Source organism: Gobius niger (genome assembly GCF_951799975.1).
Source record: "Gobius niger genome assembly, chromosome: 2".
Classification (NCBI taxonomy): domain Eukaryota; kingdom Metazoa; phylum Chordata; class Actinopteri; order Gobiiformes; family Gobiidae; genus Gobius; species Gobius niger.
Window position 1 is genome coordinate 35,882,542 of NC_136853.1, and position 24,955 is coordinate 35,907,496.

The 24,955-nt window shown below is 39.3% G+C and overlaps 1 protein-coding gene across 1 annotated transcript in view; it reads right to left on the minus strand.

Moving 5' to 3' along the window:
- Window positions 1-24,955, minus strand: part of celsr1a (cadherin EGF LAG seven-pass G-type receptor 1a) — a 109,446-nt gene that overhangs the window by 19,902 nt on the left and 64,589 nt on the right. Inside the window, exons 7-17 of the mRNA XM_079551547.1 lie at window positions 9,991-10,148; window positions 8,344-8,507; window positions 8,122-8,247; window positions 4,861-5,027; window positions 4,005-4,190; window positions 3,790-3,903; window positions 3,376-3,550; window positions 3,135-3,276; window positions 2,655-2,775; window positions 2,073-2,256; window positions 1,029-1,130 (exon numbers count right to left, since the gene is read on the minus strand). Coding sequence (XP_079407673.1) covers window positions 1,029-1,130; window positions 2,073-2,256; window positions 2,655-2,775; window positions 3,135-3,276; window positions 3,376-3,550; window positions 3,790-3,903; window positions 4,005-4,190; window positions 4,861-5,027; window positions 8,122-8,247; window positions 8,344-8,507; window positions 9,991-10,148 — 1,639 coding nt within the window. The remainder of the gene's footprint in view (window positions 1-1,028; window positions 1,131-2,072; window positions 2,257-2,654; window positions 2,776-3,134; window positions 3,277-3,375; window positions 3,551-3,789; window positions 3,904-4,004; window positions 4,191-4,860; window positions 5,028-8,121; window positions 8,248-8,343; window positions 8,508-9,990; window positions 10,149-24,955) is intronic.

The window sequence follows — 24,955 nt, forward strand, 5'->3', positions numbered from 1 at the left end:
CCTTTATCAGAAATTATACCACGGTTCAACAAACTGAAACTGTTCATTGTGGCCTGTTTTCTTTCATTTTAAGTCCGGTGCAGGAGTTATTTTATGTTTTAAGCTGTTTTACCTGAAACTAGTTCCAGCTCAAATGTTTGTCGTACTATGGATACAGCTCCAGTGGAGTGATATACGTTTGTTAAGTGGTGACGTCACAGCTCTACTTCCGGGTTGGCAGATATGCAAGAAACTAAAAAAAACTCTTTAATACCCCAATCAGTATTTCTGAAACTCAACAGAGAGTTACTGAACATACTTATTTATCAGGCCAATTAGCCAAAAATGCCGTACCTACTGTTATAAAAATAATATTTACCAAAAACGCTAACCCCGGAAGTACCAACTTTAGTAAATAATACTTTTTTAGCAGTAGGTGCGGCATTTTTGGCTAATGAGTCTGAGAAATAAGTAGGTTCAGAACTCTACGCTGATTTTCAGAAATACTGATGGTTGTTTTTAAGCGTTTTTAATGCTTTTTCTTGCATATTTCCCGGGCTGCTAGGACCTGGTTAGCGGAAGTCGTGACGTCACACACACAACAAACGTATAGAACGTGATTTAACTGTTGTCGGACTAAATGTGCGTTATACAGATTTAATGCACGTTAGTTAGCCAATCAGCATTGAGTATTCACCCGGACAATAGTCTAACTGCTGTTAAATCACAAAGTAAAAAAAAAACTAAATAAACTAAAGCTCTCAAATTTTTACTTGCTTTGTCTGTTTTGTTCTTTCTATGTCACCATTGATTAACTTGTTTTTGAAGCAAGTGGTGGCAGGAGCACCTGGAGGAAACGTTACTCAAACACGGGGAGATGGCGCAAACCCCACAAAATCCCTGTCCCCCTGGAATTCCCATTGTTTTAGTTTTTTTGTTTTTGCCTAATAGTAAAAAAAAAAGTTTGCTTAAAATAAAAAACCCAAACTCCAATGACCTGTAGCTATGTTTGAGGAGGGTCATCTGTTCTGTAATGACACTGCACTCACCGATGGATCCTTTGGGACAGTTCATGGCGGCCGGACGTCCAAATTCCGTCTTGGGCCACCAGATTCCTGCATCGAACGCTTTAGGACAGCCCGCATACACCACTAGGGAAAAAAAGTACAGGGTCTGAGTAAAAGAGGCATTCGACGTTATAGTAAGACAATCATAAATAAATAATAATTGTAGCGGTGGTATATAATCTACTACAGACTATGCAATGTTTAGTCATAGATTTTCGTTTAAAGGCTATCTTCATCCTGTGTATTTTTTGCAGTGTGTGTGAGTTACAATCTCAGGTTTAGTTTCGTGCCCAGTCCAGTTCTTGTGGTTTATCACTGACTTGGCTCCATTTAAACCCAGTCCACGTTTGTCCCGCTCCTCTGCAGTGACGTTGGTTTTCTGTGGTTTTGTGTCCCATTCATTCGTACTGTATTGTGTGTGGGGCGTCCCAGAGTCAGGGAGGACCAGGCCAGTCTGGGATCTTCTGGTTGACCGATCCGGGACAAAGACCAGAGCCAGACCCAGAGCGGCACCAGCAGATGGGAGCGGCACTGTTTGTGTGTGTTTGACACTTGAGACAGTAAACTTTGTGAACCAGAAAATACACAACTTTTGAGATGAGTCTTCACTGAAGTACCATTCAATATGTTTACACTATGGTTGTAAGAAACATATTGTAATTAAAAAACATGTTCAGTTGTTTCTCTGAAAAGGAGATGGGAATATTACTTTAATAACATTTCTTAGGGAGTATTAATAATCATTTTAGATCAACACATGTGTACGTTTATGTCGGCTCAAGTCATTCAAAAATGTTCCATTGTAGAAGAAAGTGAAATATCCTCGACTGGACTGGGCTGATTGAGTTGAGGACGTTTTGCTTCGATCTACAGAAGGTTCTTCTGGCTCTTGTCGTCAGCCCAGAACAAAGTCTTTTATTTGGCATCACAGTTTTAGCGCAAACCAGAAACAGAGTTTGAAAACTGTAGGCCCCGAGCGTGTGTGTTTAACCAGACTACAAGTAGCATGAGATCTTCAACACAAACCTTCACAGCCAGTGGCGGTAACCTCAGCGAAGGGGTTGTCACACTTGTTACACTGACGCCCCACCACTCCTCCTTTACATGGGCACTGTCCAGTTTGGGGATGGCACGTGCGAGACTCTGAGCCCAGGAAGAAGCAATCGCATGGGTAACACGTGTCCTCTCCCTCGGGACGATAGTGGTTTTCCTACAGACAAATAAAAAACAACAGCCTCTTTACAGTAAAATACATTAAGATGTAATTTAGGAAGTATTTATATTTGATGTTTAAATCTGACACTAAAATGTTCAAAGTGTATACGTATATAAAAGAAAAACAACCCTGTCCTGTATAGAGGCTGCATCTTGCTGAATAAGGACACACATTTGAATGTTCAAAAGCAGCAGACTGACTGAGAGCCATGCAAAAAGACGTCTGCAGTTGTTGCATAGAGTATTGTGGTATGTCAATATTTGAGAAACAGTTTTTGACTGATGAATGATTTAATAGAAAAACTTAAAAGTGGTCTGAAAAGTGGTCTCTCAAATGTAATGCTTAAGTGCTGTTGATTGATTAAACATAAAAGAAGATTGTCTGTTTTGTACCTTGCAGCGACACTCTCCAGTGGTTTTATTGCAGTCTTTGTAAAATCCTTTGCTGGTGTCACAGTTGCACGGGCCACACGTAGGACTGCCCCACCAGCCGTCAGTACAGGGCTTATTCACTCTATAATCACAAAATAAAAGTTTTTAAAAAGATAAGAAGTAGAACTGCACAAATATATTTTACGTAACAATTTCAAAGCTACACTGTATAAATGTGAAAATGTGAGGTTAATTCCGGATATTGATCAGGAGATTGATTGTAAAGTAGACTTTATCAACGATAAATGTGAGAAATTGCTGTTTGTTTTTTTATATAGTTGTGGCCCAAATGTATACTTTTCTAATGCATTCCTTTTGGGTCCCTCCAGTTGAGAACCACTGAACTAATGGACTTGATACTGTACATGAAAAAAGAGTATACATTCCTGACCACGTGCAAATGGGTGATATGATTTGTGGAAGTAGGAGGGAGGTACATACTTATGCTCGCAGTACTGGCCGTCGTAGTTTTGTCTACATTCACAGATGTATCCGTGAGAGGAGCTGGGCTTTCGGATGCAAGTGGAGTCCTCTTTACATGGGTTGAGCTTACAGGCATCCACACAATCTTTGCCAAAATACCCTGCAAAAGAAAAGTATACATTTAATGTGCAATGTAAACCAAATTTAGGCTCTAATTGAATTTGAAATACTGAGAAAGAGATGTATGTATTTAAAGTACCAGGGTCACAGACGCAGGAGTGGCTGGTCCAGTCGTTGCTGCAGTGGCTGTTCTCTGGGCAGATGTTAGAGTCACATGGGTCGGACATGTCGCAGCCCTCCTCCACCCGAATCTTCTGCCCCAGAGCCATGTTCACATTAGACACACTGGACGGGGTCTCTCCCACACGCACACCCTGAAAGTAGAAACAAGCACTTTATAAACTCTGTAACGGCTGTACAGTATATCATTATCGCAATATCAGGTGCTGCAATATTGATATCAATATCAATACTGCAACATCACTGATGTTGTCGTCTTCCATCTGACTTAGGTTTATACATTCATTTTATGCCAACACAGCCTAAAACAAAACTTAAAAATGTGCAAAAGTTCATTTCAGTCATGAGTATTGCATATTAAACACATCTAGACCTGAATGCAGCCCTTAAATCCTCTCTTGACGCGGTTATCATCTCCAGGTAAACCTCCAACATGAAGAGTCTGCAGCTTCAGCCCGGGGAGGTCATTACCGATGGCCACTGACTTCTGCAAAACCAGAAATAAGCCAATTAAAAACTAAACTGTCTTGTCAATTAACAAAATCATATATTATTGTAAACATTAAAAAAAATGAGAAACTATCTTACCTTGTACATGCCATAATCTAGAGACACTGTGGCCATGTACTTGATGGCTTTGCCGTCTTTGTTGCTGCTCAGCTCCATCAGTAAATGGTGCCATTCTCCATCGTTCACTCGGATTTGGGAAAAACTCAACGAAGCCACGAGCTGCTGTTTGTGCAGGACCTCCAGACGCACATACTGCTCAGTCACCTTAAAGTAAACACACTTACAATAAACGACTGCAGAATATAAGCACTTTCATAACTTGCACCTCATCAATACTGTTTGGAAAAACATATTCTTGAAATATAAACAATATATACACATAAATATTACTTGTACTACACATTAGTGGTTTAGTCTTAATGTCATTGCTCCTCCATCTGCAATGTGATCAGCAACTATTTTGCGTTAACAATAAATTATCCAACAACATGCATAAAATATTCAGCTATATTATTTGAACTTCTGTCACTATGATAATGTATGTAAGGAATTTATTGATATTGATAATTTATGCATAACTGATTTAAAGCTGCGAGAATCGGTTATACTGGCTATTTAATTTGCAAAAATGTTATAACATCACACGTATATCCAGCAAAATGACTTCCCCTAATTTGTACAGTATTTTTCTTACACAGTGTGCTCTCCAGTCAGTGTAATGAAAAAGTTATGAAAAAATATGCTAATTACTATCGCGTGTGTTCAATTGTCGGAATGAAAGCATAAACATACATTACATTAATTTACAGTGATTCATATTAGAATGTGTGAGATGCCTGGTAGCATTCTCTACATGACATTGCTCAAACATTTGGCGTGGCTTTGCTAATAGCAGCTGCACAACAGAGAAGCGTCAGTGGTGAGTAAGTGCTACCGTGAGGCTGATGGTAGATGCAAGACCGGCGTTGGTCTGGAGCAGGGTCCCGGAGGTCTGCCGGGTCCGAAACATGAGGCCCACGTACCAGGGGATCGCCACAGTGATTTCCAGTTCAGTCCAGGACACAAGAGCGTGGCCGTCAAAGAACTGGGGGGACAGCATCACTAAACAGGAGGAGAGATATACTTTTAGTTTGACTCTATGAGCACATGGTTTCGCTGCGCTACCAGTCTACAGTGTCAACATTTACAAGGCCTTTGGGATTTCTTCTTCCCAAAATTTGTGTCGGCAGGCAACACATCAGATATAACAGATTTACAAAACGCCTTTGATACGTAGACAAACATATAGAAATCTTACACATGTCATACAAGTGATATGGCACATAACATTCCAACACCGCAGACTTTAAGTTGGCATATCCTTCTGTATAATTGACCTTGTAAGCCCACGCCTATAGGGTCCCGGGAGAACGTAATTCAGCTGAAGTGTGAGAAAACATAAGTTTGCCTACACTGTAACTATGAGACAATGCAATTTAAAAGGTGAAAGTTCAGAGAAATAGTGCAGCTACTTTGTCAGAGCTTTACAGTAGATTTTAACAGGTAGGAATGTTTGAAAACGTCAAACTCCAGACGTTTCCCCTGAAAAATAAGACTATAAGATAAGGTAATAACATTTAAGCTGCTAATTGTTGTCGTTGTGTTATTGTTTTGCTACCGATACCGATACTGGGGTTTGAGAATCTACTGATATCCGATACTTACCGTTTAGAGAGATTTTCATATAAGTCTTCTTCTCTGAGTGAAAAATGTAATTGACTCTTTTCTCCATTTTAAGATCAATAAAGTTATGTTCTATTGTCATGAAGTTAGGGATCAATTATCCTATCAATTATATCTATTCATAAACTAATGGATGAACATTAAACAAGGATCGCTGGACTTTTCTACATTATTATCCTTGGGTATATTAGATTTATATAAACAACTCACACGATGAAGTGATCTGACCATTACAATTATGTTCGATCGAACTAAAATACAAACATGTGGCTTCAGCAGTGATTATTTTATTGTTTTAGGCTTTTTTTTTAGGTATTTCTATCATGGCTTCTGACCCAGCCTTAATTAGTTTTCATTAGCATTAGAGTAAAACAAAATCAGCGATTGAATTCCCCAGGTTCTTCGCTTTACAATGACACAGCATGCCCATATTCAATTAGATTTAGGTGGTAAAAGTTGTGCTTTTAAGGCGTTTAGAGCCAAAACTGGTATCTGTTAAGCATCAGATATTTGTAGCCGATACCCAATATCGTATTTTTCCAGCATCGGCTCCGATATCCGATACCAGTATTGGATCGGTGCGTCCCTAGTTGTCATGCACTACAGTTTCCCTCAGTCTGGTTTATTATCACCAAAATGTGAACGGATTCTGACGAGAGGAGAAAATATTCTCTCCTTTCCCTCAGAAACTTCTAAATGACAGAGACAGTAGCTTCATATGCCTTAAACCAAACGTGTCAACAAGCAAAGTCAAAGCCAAAACCCTCTCATGGACCACTGTGATCCTTGGACCGGTTGAGACACAGGATCTGGATCTTGGCACGGTCCGAATGCCTACCTCACACACCAGAGGGCATCTTGGAGCATTCACACCTTCACACATTGTTTGGACCATTGCCCCCAAAGCAGGAAATCAAAGCTTTCCCCAAGCAAACCAGGAACTTGACACTGCTAAACCTGGCTGTAAATATCAGGGCTGTTGGCAAACACGCGGGAGCATCTCATGGATTTATTACCTCTCTTTTTACTGCTCAATGCATTAGGCTGACATGGCATGGCGGTAATAAATCTCAAGAAGTGGAGACTATTTTAGTGAGTATTGTCTGTCGTGGAGTCTGCGGTGATTACCAAACCACATGAAGATAAAACCGGGCTATAAAGGGCTGAGTCTAAAACCAGAATAGAACCAGCACAGCTCAGAACTAATGGACTTTTCTCTTGTCCCCTATATGCAAATTACCCACAGTTTTATTACCTACACAAACAACATGGGTAACTACGGATTATGGGTGTAATTGGGGTAACTCACAGTCCAGGTGAGGTTCGTGTGTGTTCTGCTCGTAACTACCATGTTATTACACTGGTATTTCCGTCCTATTATGCTTGTACTATGCCATAAGTACAGTGCTACTTGCTTCGCGCGGTAAGATTGTGTGGGTCCTTGTAAAACGGTTCAATGACGTCGCCCCACAAATATTTCGGAAGCACAAAGACTGATTGCAAGTTACACAAACAACCATGGAAAGTGTATTTCATGTTGGCTAATCCTTTAAATTTGATCTGTATAAAAAGGGATTAATTCTGTCTTATTCCCTGAACTGAACACCCGAGGCCACGTTATTGTGTGCACAGCAGCTACAGTGACTTTCCATTGTGACTGCAGCTCTGAGTCAGACTGACAGACTGCGCCTGGTCCCATTTGATCCACCAAACACCATCTCCTTAACCTCTTAACCCCCCCCCGCCTGCACCAAGCACATTTTCTCCAGTTTTATCGTGTCGGAGGCCCCAATACACACAAAATAGAATCACAAAGAAGAAGCTAACAGGCTAACGGGCAAAGCTAACTGCGGGCTAGCGCCACTTAAACTGTATACAGCCAAGTTTGATTGAAAAAAAAATGATCTCCATTGCGTAATTGGATGTACAATACCCCTCTCTCCCTTTGTCTTTTCTGTCAGCAAAGTATTTACTCTCACGGACAATTAATGAGTAAAAAACCATAACATGCCACGACACCTGCAGTGGCGCTTATGGCCTCTAGGGGTTACTTAGTTCTTACTAGATTTGGATAAACTGGAGAAAATGCACTCGGTTCAGGTGGGGGTTAAGAGGTTAAAGCTGCTAGAGGTGGTACTTGGGCTCCTTCAGATGGTACCTGCAATTCATTTTAGACTTTATTCATTTTAGTTAATGTTAGTTTTATGAATGCTTTAGTGATGCATAAGTTTTTCTTGGTTTAGACCTAATTTTTTCCAACTTTAGACCTGGTTTAGGCCTGATTTGATCTTGATGAAGGTCTGGCGGTTTTTGAAAGGTCTAATATTTGCTTGAGGTTTTGATGCCAATATGAACTCGATTATTTGATTGTAGCTAGAAAGGAAATGTCTTGAATTAAATCCTATCACAACAGAGATACAGAATACAACTTGGCCCAGACATTGAGAACTTTAGAAACAACGTCATGTTTTACCTTGCTCACAGTTCTTGCCTCCGTACCCGGTGGGACACTCACAGCTGTAAGTGTCCCATTTACTCTGGCACACGCCTCCATTCTGACACACATCAGTGGAGCAGAAGTTCTTCTTTGCCGGACATCCTAAACAAGAAGAGCAATGGACAATACTTGTTAGTTTTAGAGAGAAAAATGAAGTATGTAAATAAAAATGTACATGACACAGGCCGGTTTGCTGACCTGCAGTGGTGCCGTTGTTGGCGATGTAGCCGTCCATGTCGATGGGTTTGCTGTCAATGCTGAGGTTCCTCATGCAGCCCACGAAGTCCCTGTTTATGACCGGGAAGTCCTCCGGGAGGTTCGGGACCCCACCGAGGAGCAGGGGTCCGGTCAGGTCCAGAGATCTGAGGACAAGATGAGGACAATAAATGTTCATGTTGCATTTATGACCATGTTCAAATGTCTGTTAATGTCTGTAGCAGGCATGAGTTACTCTACAATTAACTTTTTGTGTGCAGTATACACATTTTAATTTCCCCGTAGACTTCATTTATTGGTTATTTGACTTTAACCTCTTCACTCCCACCTGAACCGAGCATATTTTCTCCAGTTTGGCATTACCGGAATTGAAAAAAAAAGTGTCAAAATAGCTGCGAAAAACGAGGCCAAAAAAGGATGAAAAAGTGATTTAAAAAACTGACAAAAACATAACATTAAAGTGATAAAAAGTGACAAAAACATGACAAAAAAAGCAATGCAAAAGTGATTAAAAAAAAGTGACAAAAATGTGATGAAAAAGTCTTAAAAAAAGTGACAAAAACATGATAAAAAATGCGAAGAAAAAATATAAAAAAGTGACAAAAACATGACAAAAAAGCAATGAAAAAGTGATTAAAAAAAAGTGACAAAAATGTGCTAAAAAGTGCTAAAAAAGTGACAAAAACATTACGACAATTCGATGAAATAGTATAGTAAAATGAGTTTTGTAGGTCTTTCAAATGAGGTGTTACTCTGGCCTATAGATTGTAAGGTGAAGGTTAAGAGGTTAGTTTAAACCAGGTTAAAGTCAGATATCATGAATATACAGTAACATGACATGTACTCACTAAAGCCTGATTTGATTGTTTTTTTTTAGAGTGTTTGTTAATATACAGCAGCTTCGATATAAGAAACCCGCTTTCATCATTTCATTTCTTTCATCCAAAGGGCACGTAAGGCACAAGCTCTAAATACGGTCACATGGCTGATCATTATAAGGTGTAAGAAGCTGCTTATTCTCTGAGCCTCTTAAACAAGTAACATCAAACACAGGATTTACAAGAACACTGCAACAAAGATATCTTGATGTATTTCATGTATGTTTTTGTTTTTAACTTAGCAAATCAAAATAACTCAAAACATGGTCAAATACTGACAAATAGTGTAATTGGAACAGCGTTTCTAAATGAAGAAATACTGCGGATTTGACTCAAAGGGACACAATATGAACGGCACGTACAGTGTCACAATAAGATACAGCAACACGTCATTCATCCTGAAAGAAATTGTGCGGCAGCCGGTCGCTCCCATTCCCACATGCAACAGCACTTCTTGAAAGGCACCTCTGGCCTCTGTGTAACTAGTTCTAGGAAGAACCCTGCCCTTGTACTTAATGCGTCTGAGCATGTTGATAATGCGTCCATAACAAGCTAATTTGAGGTGGAAAAGACTAATGATGGCTGACAGTTTAAAGCAAAGAGGACTAAAAAGTACGATTGAAAGAAAAAAGCACTTTTGTAATGTAGCCCACTGTTTAGATAAAGATTATGACCTTGTGAGGTGTAAAAATATCCAAACTGAACCTAAACCAAAACAAGACTTGAATTTAAAGGGGAAAAAAGCTAATACTTCTTCTGTCCAGACTGTGTTCCCCGTGCGGCGCAGGAGTAGTTTCCAATTTTTGGCCCGAAGAGAAGCGCCATGGAGATGTCACAGTCGTCAACGGCGACCTCAGCCACTTTTTTTCCGGACGGGCCGTGAGAGGCACCCAGGTCATCGATGTTAGGCTGGAAAACAAAAGTTAACACAAGTTCAGTAAAAGCTGGCACTTCAGCTTCCCACAGATGATGAGATGTCACGTGAACGCAGCCTATGTATTTATTTATTTTCTGTTCTTTAATTGGTTGTGTTTTGTATTATTGTTTTCCATTGTTTGTTATATGTTGTTTTGTGTTGCCCTTTTAAACATGTATGTTCTCTTGACCTAATAAAAAATAAGTTCAGCCTTCCATTTTTCTTTTACATGTATATTTAAAGCATGAAAAAGGAAGTGTACTTTTTGCTATCAATATAGACCCTTTAATTGTTTGTAAAAATTCTGGGCTAGGCTGGAGGCGGGAAGCTAGATTCTTATCTATTTCCATTGTAGCTGTTGTCACAGTAACGATAATCAAATGTCTAACTGTTGTTGGAAATATGAGATAAAACTTATTTTTATCGTCTCAAATGTCATTCCTCTTGTTCTTGCACCTTAAGCCACAACAGGATCGCATTTTTTTTGTTGTAGTTTTACACTTATAATCGCTAGTTTTAGTTTAATCTTATTTCTCTTGATCACTTTTCATGCCTCCAGCTGATGTCACTGATGATGTAAGCAGCGAAAGTGACTATATTTCCCTGAATAAAACCAATTGACTCATAACAACGCTGCCCAAGAAATGACTTCCTATTTCAATCCAGCACACCAAAATAAAAGCACAATCTTATTCATTAGTTCAGCAGTTAATTAGTTCAACTTTCTTTCTGCCTAACTATTAACAGTCAAAACACTTAAAATGTGTGTATTTAATTACATTCTTGTATTGTTGATTGAGACGAGCTGTGTGCTTTTATTTTGGCGTGCTGGATCAAAATCAAAGTCACTTCTTGGGCGGCGTTGTTAGGATTTGAAGCTATGCACAGAGTCCGTTCCTTCTTCACAAGCTTGTAACTATTCATTCATCACAACATATGTTCTGTCTATGGATATTACAACAGCAAATGCTAAACGGTTGCGTTCTGCCCCTTCGTTCAGTCTGAGGGATTTGGCACAAAACACCAACTGCCTAAAAGGCCTTGGTTCTGTTTCCCATCTCGGCGCAAACAAAGCTGGGCTGACTCAGAGCAACAGCCAGGAGACAGGACTCTGGGCACAAAAAGCCCCTTTGTACCAGGGCTCACACCCAACGATTACAAAGTAGGCTAATTCTCCCATCAAGGCGCGCTGCCGACAAACTGAGGAGACGTGGATCAGCTTAGGAAACAACAAACTGTTTTGGGTTTTGTGCAACGTTTGACACAGGGGGCAAAGACCGGAGCATTTCGATAACAATGGACGTGATTCTTCTACTTACGGTGAATATTTTGCTCTTGAAAAAGGTACATCGGCATCTCTGGAATCGCCCATATATGGTCATGTATAAACCTCTTTAACAAATGCTGAAACATGAATATAGTTTTCTACTACATAAAGATACAAAAACAGGGAGAGGAGCAAAGCGGTTCAACAGCCCATAAATAACATAAATAACGGAGAATGCTAACCTGATGCTACATGTTAGCATCGGGCTAATGCTAACGGTTAGCTAGCGCTAGCTACAACTGCCGTTTTTTCACTTCTACTGAACAATCTGCTGTGAGAAAATATCCATATGGGCCCGATTTACACTTGACTTTATTTATGTGATAAATAAGTTCATATTCTACCAGAAAATGGCAAAAAAGAGTGGAAAATTGTGTTTCTCTAAAGATTCTATTTTCCCCCTCGGCGAAGCCACGCCCCCTTCTATGACGAGATGCCGTCTGTATCTATACCACAAGATGAAGTGAGTATGATGTCTAAAAGTAGCTTAACAAACAGAACTATTATGAAACAGTACAATTTAAAAGGTAAGTATAAGAAAATGTTAGTCTTGTCTGAAAACTTGTGTAGGCTACTAAAATGAAAAATCGTTCTTGAGTACCTCTCAGTCTACCAGCACTAAGTGGCTTACAAGAAGTCCAAACGATTACATCTCTCTGTCTCTGCTATCTTTCCGAGAAGAAAAGCAAATCTCGTGACTGTAAAAACATTCAACAAAAGAACTACAGATCCCAGATTGGATCCCACTTCCAATTAAATGGTAAACTTTGTAGAAAACATTTGCCACTTTCACTAAACAAGAACCCGCAGCTTCAAAAACAACCTTTGACCAAAGAAATGATCACGTAAGACTGTTTTCTGGTTTGTTTTATAACAGAAACGCAGGGTAAGGATGACAATAGACAATTAGAGTAACGGGATAGTTATGGAGAAGAAGTGTGGCAAACAAAGAAAAGTGCAGAACATGGAGATGAGGGGCAGAAATCTGACATGATAATATGAGGTCTGAAGGACACCAAACACTCAATACTCAGCTCAATACTCAGCTTTTACAAATGTTCCTATCTAATTACATGTATGTGTCATGTACATGTCACGTAGTGTATGAAGAATTCATGTCAACATTTACAACCATGACCTTAGAACAAGCCCTGTGTATAATCACTAACCTATTAGTAGACGTGGCCTGGTTATTAGAGGCCCTGCCTTATACGTTTTACAAAGTAGTGATAGATAACACAAAGTGTCTATATGTATATTTATTATATTTTGTCCAGCTTCTAATGAGTTAACTACTGCCTCTCTATCAGTAGTAAGATTTTATTTAAACCTTGAACATCACTAGCGATTTGTCCAACCTTTCACAGAGACTTGTTACTGAGGAAAGAACAGATGGGCCTTGGTCGCTATAGTAACCACGTATATAAAGGGCAAACTATTTTATGTAAAAAAATATAACTGAAACTATTTTACGGGTAAAAAGACAGCAATCGGTTTACACTTGCATCTGATCTTAAATGTCCTTTGTTGGCCCGACATCAGGAATTTAGCCTTCAGAAATAAATCGGGTGTTTTTCCAACGACACATCAACGGCCAAGTGAAATCAGAGTGCCATTTCTGCCTGGAGGGGCCCTTCAGTCAAACAGAGACATGCAGCTGGACAGTATAAAAGACAGAGATCGTGTTCGTGTGTAAACATGTAGATCTTGGCCATCAAAGGTCAAAAATGTACTTTCACATGCACATGCTCAAGCAATTACTATTACAGGCTTTAATATGCTGGTTTTAGATCATGAGGATGGCTTGTCTGATGGTACTGAAATGCTTTATTGTTCTCTGAATTTGTTTCCCCCTAATATTATCTTAAAATGCGGAAAAAAAAAAATATAATTCAAATTTTCAAATAACTGTATGTGTTTTTAAGCATTACAATATATTAATGCACAGTATAGCGTCATACTGTGGTTATTTTGATCATGGTTATCTGGCAATACCATCTCATACCAACAAGCAACTGCAATTTAATATTTCTCAAAGCCACTGGGAGCACATGCAATTGTCCATCAAAATGTGTCTATATTAAAGTATACTCTTTATGCAACACAGTGAATGTAAAGGCATAAACTGGCGCAGGAGCATCGTTGCTCAAGAGGAGACAGGTATCTTGCTTACAAACAGCAGTGCACCAGTGCTTGCAGCCAGTTGCCTGGGGGTGTCACTGAGAAAAACAGGGGTGGTGACTACAACGAGCGCTTACTGCTTCCCCTTCGCTCTCCTTTTCTTTACAGTAACATCACATGCAGCCTCAAGTACATTAAGCATTTAGGCTGCATCCTTTTAAAGCTCTTATAGTACAAACTATAAACATGATTTGCCCACTGTGAGTTAAACACTGTCCGTATCCCGAGAGAAAGAGAATATACTGATTATTCCGCACTGGCGCTGATATCGATACAGACGGCATCTCGTCATAGAAGGGGGCGTGGCTTCGCCGAGGGGGAAAATAGAATCTTTAGAGAAACACAATTTTCCACTCTTTTTAGCCATTTTCTGGTGGAATATGAACTTATCTATCACATACAAATAAAGTTGAGTGTATATCGGGTTAATATGGATATTTTCTCACAGCAGATTGTTCAGTAGAAGTGAAAAAACGGCAGTTGTAGCTAGCGCTAGCTAACTGTTAGCATTAGTCCGATGCCAACATGTAGCATCAAGTTAGCATTCTCCGTTATTTATGTATTTATGGGCTGTTGAACCACTTTGCTCCTCTTTGTATCTTTATTTAGTAGAAAGCTATATTCATAATTCAGCGTTTGTTAAAGTAGTTTTGAATAATTAGAGAAAGTTCCGATTTTTCTCCAAATTGTTTTACCCCTTACCTGTTTTCAAACATGACCATATATGGCCGATTCCAGAGATGCCGTCTATCTATTGGTCCGGATACGCCACCAACAGCAGCAGAAAATATTCAACTTTAGTACGGTCTGTAGGAGGAGGTTGGGGAGGGACCACTGTTGTACGAGACATCGCCATCAGAATCAGAATAGATTTTATTGCCAGTGTCATTTTCCTCAGTACAAACATGCAACATAAAACTTGCAGTAGGATAAAAAGTAAACGTGGTCAACATCTGTGTCAGTCCTGCCCCTGTTCAGCCCATTTACTGCGTCAGGTATGAAGCTGAAGATTTCGTACAGCGGTGAGAGCACCCCGTCAGTGCGAAAGTCTAATCTACAGCCTGCGTTTAGAAACACCACATCGGACCCTCTGTCTTTCACCCACAGCCGTAGAAGCACACTCACACAGGAGGAAACCCCACCCCTGTCAGTGCATGACTGCATCACTCCTCTATCTACAGGCCCTCACTGTCCTAATCTCCCATAATCCCCCTCTCATGGTATCCACAGTAACGGTAGGTACTGCACACTTTGCCCAAATCCAGCCGGGAAAACTCAAGTACTGCGCACGTTTATAGCCTGGGGCCCGAGCATGGGAGATTTAAAAAAGTTGTTGGATGATAGAAAAGTAGAGACACAGTTGGTAAAAGCAGCCATTTTTGTAGTGAAAGTTGTACCAGTGGTTGTTTGACTATCGCTGTAAGTATGTTTATCCTAAAATAAAGTAAAGCGGTGTGCTTCACTACGATAAAGCTCTATCAAATGATTTTTACACTTACATTTAAAGTAGACATGCTCAAGTTGAATAAAAACCTTGAATCTTTGCAGTTGCAGTGAATAACCTCGTGGAGTAAAATAATATGTGTCAAGGCCACTTACATTGAGGACGTGTACGGTGGCAGAGCTTCCCAATGTAAACAAACCCAGTGTTCAAAGACAGACTCAACAGAAGGAACAGGAAAAGGAAACGACATAAGGAAAGAGCCGACATGGACACAGCTGTCTTTGGATGGCCTTGTTCCCAGCAGACACACCATTCAAATTATAACTCTGTAATATTATTGGATTACACGATACGTGAACAAACAGCCTGCACAAATTCCTACAGAATGTGATTATGAGGGAAAACCAAGTCCGTGTGGTTCTTATTTATGTTAGGCAAGAATAAACAGAGACCTAAAAGAAGAATTAGAAGAGTACAAAAGGCCATGTCAAGGTTAAAGTTAAGGACTTTGATTCATTCATGTTTCTTTTTCCTTCTGTTATGTAAACTTGGGAACAAAAAAAATCATCTTGTGCTCTGAGAACTACACAGAGTCGTCTCCTGCTGGTGCCGAGAGTCAGGTCAATCCTGCTTTTCGGTTTTGTGCTTCTAAAATCTGAAAGTCTTTCTGAAGATCTGAGACAGGCCACAGAAATTCTCTTTCAAAGCTAGCAAACAACACCAACACAAAATCCCCGATTAAGTGAAAAGTTTTACTCGGAAAACTTCACATGCCTGGAGTGATTCAGTGGACAGTGAGATTTGAGACAGACGGACGAACATTTCAGACATAATGTGCCTCGCCTTGCAGCTGTTGCGGGCTAAATATTGACTATACCGCCTGGTTGTGTATGTTCAGAAGGGATCAGCCAAACCCCACGTATTCAGGGCATGTGAGGGTGTAATAAGTTTGGGATAAGGGGGATTTAACCAACTGTGAAAGGACATGATAATATGAGGTCTGAAGGACACCAAACACTCAATACTCAGCTTTTACAAATGTTCCTATCTAATTACATGTATGTGTCATGTACATGTCACGTAGTGTATGAAGAATTCATGTCAACATTTACAACCATGACCTTAGAACAAGCCCTGTGTATAATCACTAACCTATTAGTAGACGTGGCCTGGTTATTAGAGGCCCTGCCTTATACGTTTTACAAAGTAGTGATAGATAACACGGCTCTGTGCATAACAATGGAAATAGAGGACAAAGGACAAAGGTGCTTGGTCTAAGAGATGGTGTGGAGCAGAATTAACGCACTAAAAAGTTATTTAGTAAAAAAACAAAAGTGAATAAAATGTATGTAAATAAATGTAATGTAATGTAAATGAATAAAACAAAAAATTGACAAAAAAGTGACAAAAATGTGACGAAAAGGTAACAAAAAGTGAAAATAATGTAATAAAAAGGTGACGAAAAATGTATGAAAAAGTGACAAAAATGTGACAAAAATGTGACAAAAATGTGACAAAAATGTGATAAAAATGTGATAAAAATGTGACGAAAAAGTGATGAAAAAGTGACAAAAATGTGACAATAATGGGACAAAAATGTGACAAAAATGTGACAAAAAAGTGACAATAATGTAATATAAAGGTGACGAAAATGTGACAAAAATGTGACAAAAATGTGACAATAATGTGATAAAAATGTGACAAAAATGTGACAAAAATGTGACAATAATGTGACAATAATGTAACAATAATGTGACAATAATGTGACAATAATGTGATGAAAAACTGACTAAAAACTGACAAAAATGTGACAATATGACAATAAATACATAATGTAAAAAAAAAGTGATTTAGTGTATTTGTATTGCAACAGCTGGCTTCCATTGGGATAACTGTAAAAATAGCTCAGAACGAACTACTTGACTAAAACAGGTACTGGAAAACAAGTAGAACAACAGTATCATGTGAATACATTTGGCATAACCTGACTAGTCATGAGGGTTGTTGCGCTGCCCCAGAGGTGCTAAGGTGATTTAGTGCGACACATTATACACCGCATGGATCAATCATATGAACCAGTGGATTGATTAATCTGCTTTTTACAAGTCTAAACAAGACCCCAGCATTTAAAGTGCAAAAAGAGAGGACAAAAGGGCCATCTAATCTTAAAGACAGGATTACTTTTGCAACGACAGGTAAATCTACATGTCGATTTTGACTTTTGAATGTTCGATTTATGATGGTCCATCCAGATTTCCGTCGGGCATGTTCCATGAGATCTTTTACTGCAGTATGGTTCTTGAAAGCTACTCCTCTCAGACACAAAAGCCAACAGTCCAACTCTTCATTGTCTAAAGTTGCAGCCCTTTTGTGACCCCTAGCTCTAAAGTGCACTTGGCCCTCACTCGGCGGGGCCCCCTGAGAGGGTCCTGTTCAAACCCAGGCCCCGCTCAGACCCGCTGGAGAATCCCCATCGCCAAGGTCCCGTCTCTAAGGTGTTGTCTCCGGGGACATCGGCCTGCCGCTGCCATGGAAATGCACTTGATCCGCACAAAAAGACACGAATCACAGTCAAATAAAATGGGGGGGGCAGAGAATACGAGGGTTTGGACTCAGATATAGTCAAGTCAACTATTGTGCTACTGGGGCTTATGTTAGGCCAATAAAGTACATGATGGTAATGTTTAATTTCTAGGGTAACGCTGCCATAGAAACACAACATTTAAGGGGCTACTAGCGAATACTATCATGATCTTAAAACAAAATAACGAAAGCCAACAGAAAAAAATAAAACAAGGTGCAAGGTGACTACTGGTAAACACTCTATAGTGTTGGCAAAATGCATTGAAGTGGAAAATAACTGTAATCTCATTTCTCCTTTGATTTATTGTTGTGGAATGCTCCAGGAATCCCAGACTTCTTAGAGGTTTAAATGGCCTAATCAAGACTCTGTTGAGAATCTGCCTTAACCAAGTGTATTTTCTCCAGTTCAGCTTTACCCAAAGCTAAAACAGCCCATAGGCCATTGAAACTTATTTTTTCCTCGCATTGTTGCTGCATTTTCGTCACTTTTTTTAAACTTCTTTTCCATTGCTTTTAAGGGATGTAACAATTCACTCAAGTCACGATTCGATTGCCGATTTTAAGTTCCCGATTTTTCTTTTTTTCACGATTTTTTAAAGAAAAGGAATAATGACTCATTCATACATGTTTCTTTTGTTTTAACATCTGCATTTTTTGTCCTTGTAACAACTGTCTCAGTAAGAGAAAAAAATTGCAAGACATGAAAGTGAACTATAATCATTTTCATAATGTGTGTTTGTACATTTTTTCAGCATTAATAAGATATGTATGTTCAAATTATGTATTTTCATCCCTCTACATGTTCCAGCCATATCCTAATGTGTAGAATGAGCTCAGACCTATTCGCCACAACTGCCTCTAAAATCCTGCATTGTCATTCACAAAGGTGTTAAGTCGGGTCTGAGCTTAAGGGGAGACACTACAGGCAAAACTCTATTTTTTCAGTTTTCAGGTTTTGGGCCAAATTGGTCTCTGAACATACAAGCTTTCACCCGGAAACAGAAAATATGCCTAATCTTCACAATAACATGTTTAAATATTGCGCTGATTCAATGTTCCCCCATAGACTTATATGGGAGAACACAATTTCAAGGGCCTTTTTCTCAAAACACATTTTTCTGTCATTGTGGCGACACTATGTCCACGTCATTCGGACCTAAAGACTTCACATTTTCCAGCCTTGGACTGAACAATATTTGGAAGATTTTTTCAGAGGGATTTTTTATTATTTAATCCCTAAGCCCCATTTATTGAGTTTTGAATGTCAAAAATAAGGCGAAAATCAATTTTTTTCAAAATTTTTCTCTAAAAATCAGCTTATTTTAAAACTAAACAAGAAATCCAAAATCCCCTCTGAAAAAGTCTTGGTAACTCATTTATCAATAAAATGAAACCATAAATTTGAATGTAGCTCTGTCCATTATTCAGATTTCGTCGCCAAAAAGATGTGAAATTTGGGGCATTTTTAGGCATAAAACACCTTGTTCTTATATGAAAAGATAAAATGACAGAAAACTTGCTATGTATTTTTTTCTCACATTTATGTCAGTGATCTACAGCAAACATTTCAAATTGATATCTGTTAATATACATTTTTCCCCTATTCACCTGCAGTGTCTCGCCTTAATATAGAAGCTGCAGTTACGTATAAGACCTGAGGTGGCAGTAGTGAGTATAAAATGACGTACTTGCATCTAGCCCCTTTAACCATTTATGTGTAACAAATGTTACAGTGCAGTTTGTTTCTTGGCAACCCTCGAACACCTCACAGCCTCCCAGTGCAGCCTGTGTAATCATAAAGAGGAAAAAGACCTGACAGCTCTCTGTAGATATTAGATTATTTGACAAATGGACATTTAATGAGGATTTCAGCAGAATCAGAGAGTTTGTCAGTTTAAGATCTTTGGTAAACTTCTGTCACAATGCTAAACTCTGCGCTAGCCGCTAACGCTAATCTCAATACTGACGATCAATACTGACTTTTTTTTGGTAGAAATGAACAGTATGACTCAAAATCACAGGATACTTCTCCTTTGGTGTGTAATGCATGTAACCAGTCTGACTCACACCTGTAGAACCTCTGTGCCGCCTGTCAAAACCAACATAACGTAACTCCGCTGCCCCTGAGGCTGGAATAAAAGCCTTGCACAGTGGATTGGATTACATGCACCGACACAGGTTGAGAGCTTAGTCAGAAATCTGTCAAAGAAGAAACAGCAGCTAATGACCTCCAAGAATGCAAGTCTGAATAAGTGAGGACAGCGAGGGAAGACTTAGCGGTGGTTCTGTGTTTGCATGTTTTTGGCGGAGAATGGAGCCCATGTGTGAAAGGCAGGAAGTGACCGGTGGCCCTGCAGACGGCCGAACACTTGATTTTCATAATAAAGGAAACGGGGCACACACGGCGCTCTTTTTATTGTGGAGGAAATGCCATTGTTACTCAGAACTGTACTCTCCATGTTTTACAGTTGCAATACAGTATGGGCTGAGAAACCAGGATTTAAATCTCATCACCGGCAGGGGAAAGATTGGGATTATTTTAACACAGATTGTATTTTTGGTTTAGCATCCTGGGATGAGAACTTTTTCTTTTTTAAATGAGGTTTGCAACTATTCAAACCCCATTTAAACAACCATAATCACTATAATGCAGGTATAACTTTGGGCTGAAACATTCATGTAACCTCCTGACTACCAGGGAACAAAAATAGTCCAATCACTTTTTTTTGCAAATCCCCTAATCTTTGTGAGGTAATTAGAAGACTGAAAAAAATGTTTTTTGTTTTTAGGATCGGAAGCCCATACGTGTGAATCTGAACCTTGAAGGCAAAGTTGGTCTCAAAGAAAATATCAAAAGGTCAACATAAGAATGAGTTTAACATCCAAAAACCTGTCCATCATCATTTATGCTTTGCTTTGTAGGAATGACACTTCATAAAGTAATTCCTCCTCTTGGAAACACAGAGTTTCAGGTTTTGCTCTGCAACACCTCGATGCATGTTTCATTCTCTGGAAGATGGAGACACCAACGTGTCTCAGAGCTTCATTTGGCAGTGGTTTCCACTTCTGATGTGGGGTGTGTAGTTATTTTCTTCTATCTGCACTTATTTCCTGGACAAAATAACTATAAATGTCCAAAACAACACTTAAATACTATGGTAAAAAAAGAGTACAGTTAAAACAAGTCATACTATGTATTAATGCGTTGTCAGGACACTTATATATATACAATATTCAAACAACATTTTAATCCAAAATCTGCTCAATAAAAAGTTTTATGAATTAACTTTTCTTTTTTATGATATTGAATGAAAAAAAGAAAGTTACTGAAGCCCCACCCCTTCACATTTGGTATCATTGAAAAGCTCTAAATGAGTTAATTCAGTACTGTGTATTGGGTGGGAGATATTCAGGTTTAGAAATGTTCTCTACAGAGGACAAATTTGCATTGCTGGTAGTCAGGAGGAATAATGAAGTTTCTGCAAATGTAAATTAATGATAAACATTCTGATTAACTTTATGGGAATGACTAAATGTATATGTATTGACTATATTCACTCTAGGTCTTTCTAGTATATTATGGATCTCTTCCAAGTGGAAAGGATTATCAGGTAAACAGGAGACGCTGCTTCACTTCAAACATTATATCCGTCTTATTCTTTATTTCCAAACTGTTCCTCTGTTTGATCCAATAATAATAAAAATAACTTGATAAATAACAGTAAGGTAAAGCCTCATGACTGACACTTCAGGAGAAACGTAGCACAAATGATGAATCTTTATACCTGCGACAAATGCACGTTTGAAGCTTGACTTTTTTGACCTGTCATGTTGAGGCTGGAGTGTCCTCTTCCCTTTGACACACTCATGTCCACATTACCTAACCCGCCCCGCAGCTTCGAAACCCTAAACGTGTGAATTACTCAAACATGGACCGACACGACGCTCCCGGCTCAAAACTCAAAGTCTGGTTCAACGCTATTCCTTACGACTGTCCGCTGTCGCCTCACAGCACTCGCAGAAGAGATGGACAACGCCTTTTGTAGAGTGGTCTGTGTTGTACGGAGCAACTGGCATGAGTCTGAGGTAAGAGAAACACTATCTCGTTCAGAGAAGCTTGAGAAAATTCCTGCTCAAAATCTACAGATGCTTCCACCCGGCCTAAAGTCAGGAGGGTCATGACCTTTACACCGAAGCAGAAAATATGAACTATGAACCCGACGTAGTTTTCCTTCAGCAGCACTATGTGAGTCAAGAGCACACAGATACTACTGCTCAAATATTACTCCAATAAAAGTACAAGTTATTAAATCAAATTATTGCTCAAGTAAAACGACTATAAAAGTAAGAAGTACAAATTATTTGAACCTCTCACCCCCCGCCATTGTCAGTTCGGCTTTACACAAATCTAAAAGCTTCTCGACTGGAGCTTACAGCCTATAGGCCAGAGTCACATCTCATTTGGAAGCTAAGACCAACAATTTTAATTCAATTCAACTTTATTAAGTTCCCGTTTGTATCACCCTCTTTAAAGCTGCTACCTGAAGCATTAGTTGTCTTACATAGTACATGTTACATAGGCAATTTTATCTATGGATAAACTAATGGAAAACATTACACAAGGATCACTGGACCTATCTACACTAAATATACTTAACAACTCGCACAAAATGATCTGATCACTACAGCTGGTGCATTACAAATGTGTTCAGTCATCCTTTAAAATCCTTTTACAAAACTAATTAAGCATTTTTGTGGTGTTTTTGCCTCTCTTTTGTCTTTTTTTTGGTCATTTTTTATTGCTTTCTCCGTCGCTCTTTTGCCTTGCTGTTTTATGCTTTTTAGTCATGTTTTTGTCCCTTTTTAACTGCGTTATTGTTGCCTTTTTTTGTCACTTTTTTGTCGCACTTTTTCTTTCTTTTTTTCTCTTTCTTTCGCTTTAACATCACTTTTTAATCGTGTCCTTGTTGCTGTTTGGTTGCTTTTTTGTTTTGTTTTTTCATCCTTATTTTTGTCGCTGTATTGATCCGTTGGTCAAGAAGCTTTTAGATTTGGGTAAAGGCAGACTGGACAAAAAGTACTCTGTAAGAGGTTCAATAAATGCTGTAAATGATTACGCTGGGGCAAAACTTCTTTGTTACTTTGGAGCTTTTGTAGAAATGTAGAGAAGTGGAATGTATTATTATTCTCAAGTACCGTACTAGAGTAAATTTACTTACTTATACTTGTTACTGACCACCTCTGCATGTACCGTACATAAGATCTGGATGAAGACAGGATATTACTGTAACTGTGGTGATTTGCATGCAACATGAAACGTCCCATCTCCATGCTAAGAATGTAACTTGGCTCCTTGATCAACCCAGGAGCTCATCCTCATGTTATCCCCGTCAGTAAACTCAGGGCAGTATAAAGTAATTACCAGTAATAAACAGCAGATTTTAACAGGGATGGCTGGAGAGATAAGAAAAGCAAACAGAAAAACAGATAAGATAAAGTATATAGCCACAGTACACAGATGTTTCCTATCAGCAGTCCTTTCATCTCACTCTGTAATATGAAGTTATTGTTTGGCTCGAGCTTGGTTCGGTGCATTAGTGGAGTGTACTCTTTTCCTGGCTGTAGGGAAGCACGAGAGCTGTAAATGAAGAGAACATGTTGCAGGAGGCGGTCCATAGTAGTGACAGATTTATCAGATGCAACGTCAGTTTCCGACAATGTAACTCTGGACAAACCATCCTTTACTCCACACAGCGCTGCATTAGTCATGTAGGCCCAGCTGGTATTTGCAGTTAACTTACAATGCTTTTATCTTTGTGCTTTGTAAAATCTGTAATGCAAAATTTAAATCATAACTATCAAATGTACTCTGTGTAAAATGTAACTTATTAAATCCACTACATACAATCACCTTCACTACACACTTACCTTATACATTCATAATAATAAAAATAGTAATCTCTTTGCCATGACTGCTTTGCAAAGTTAGCATTAGTCCATTTTTCAAAATACTTGCTAATAATATCGTGCTTAACCTCCTGTTCTAACACCATCTTTCTAGTTACATACATTGGATACATTTTTGCTGGAAATGTCCAGTGCTGCTGCTCCCTATACTCTCATAATGCACTGCATGTCGGGCACCACATGCTCCAAGAGGCACCACACTGAGGCCAATGTGACTTAATAACTTGTTTACCTTAATAAATCCTTTATGTAGTCCCTTTGGGGGTATTACAAGTGTTAATGGGATATTTGGGGGGTTTTCATCTCCCCCTGGTGTCTCTGGCCAGAAAACCACAATTGCAACTTCGCTGTTGCTGGACAGGGGCACCAATACACACTAATGGAATCAGAAGCTAACAGGCTAACTGGCAGAGCTAACTGCTGGCTGGCGCCACTTTAACAGTATTTACAGCCAAGTTTGAGTGAAAAAAATAATCTTCATTGTGTAATTGAATGTACAATATCCCTCTCTCCCTTTGTCTTTTCTATCAGCGTAGTATTTACTCTCACGGATTCTTAATGAGTAAAAAATCGCGACATGCTACGACACCTGCAGTGGCGCTCATGGCCTCTCGGGACACGAGTTACTTAGTACTGCTTTAGCGACATTGTACAGTATTTGTGCTGCAGTTTTATGAACACAGCTGACAAAAAACTGCCCGCATTCAATGAGAACGACGAGAAAGAAGAGTTCGACGGCCAATGTGCCGCGTGAGGAGACTTCACACACGACCCACCCGACCATTCATACAAACATAGCAAATTTGCTTAAGCTCAGATCCTGACAAAACAATAAGTGTCATGTCGTGTTCTCTGGTGGCTGTGTTCGCAGCGGCCAGTGAGCAAGAAAAGAGGAGAAGGTGCAGAGAGGGAAGACACGTCTGAACTGAAGTTCGCTGTGGCTGCAGGGGCGGAGCAGAAAAACTCAGGGTCTGAGGGCAGGAGGCTCCAAACTATCATATCTAAACTCACGTAATGTAATTCTATAAATATTATTAGTTTCGAGAGTGAATGAGCTACTCCTCCCTGTTTTTTGTTTTTATTTTGGGTGGGGGCACCGTTAAACATTTTCGCCTAGGGCACCAAAATGTCTTGCAGCAGCCCTGGAAATGTTCATGTTTATGTTGATTTGTGGATGCTATGTTCATGTAATTAACGATGCATTTCAGCGCTCACGCTCTTGAAGATCCTTTCAGCTTAGTGCTCTGGAAACACCCCTCACCTGCACGGCTGTGAAGTGTTGCTGATCTTTGCACTGA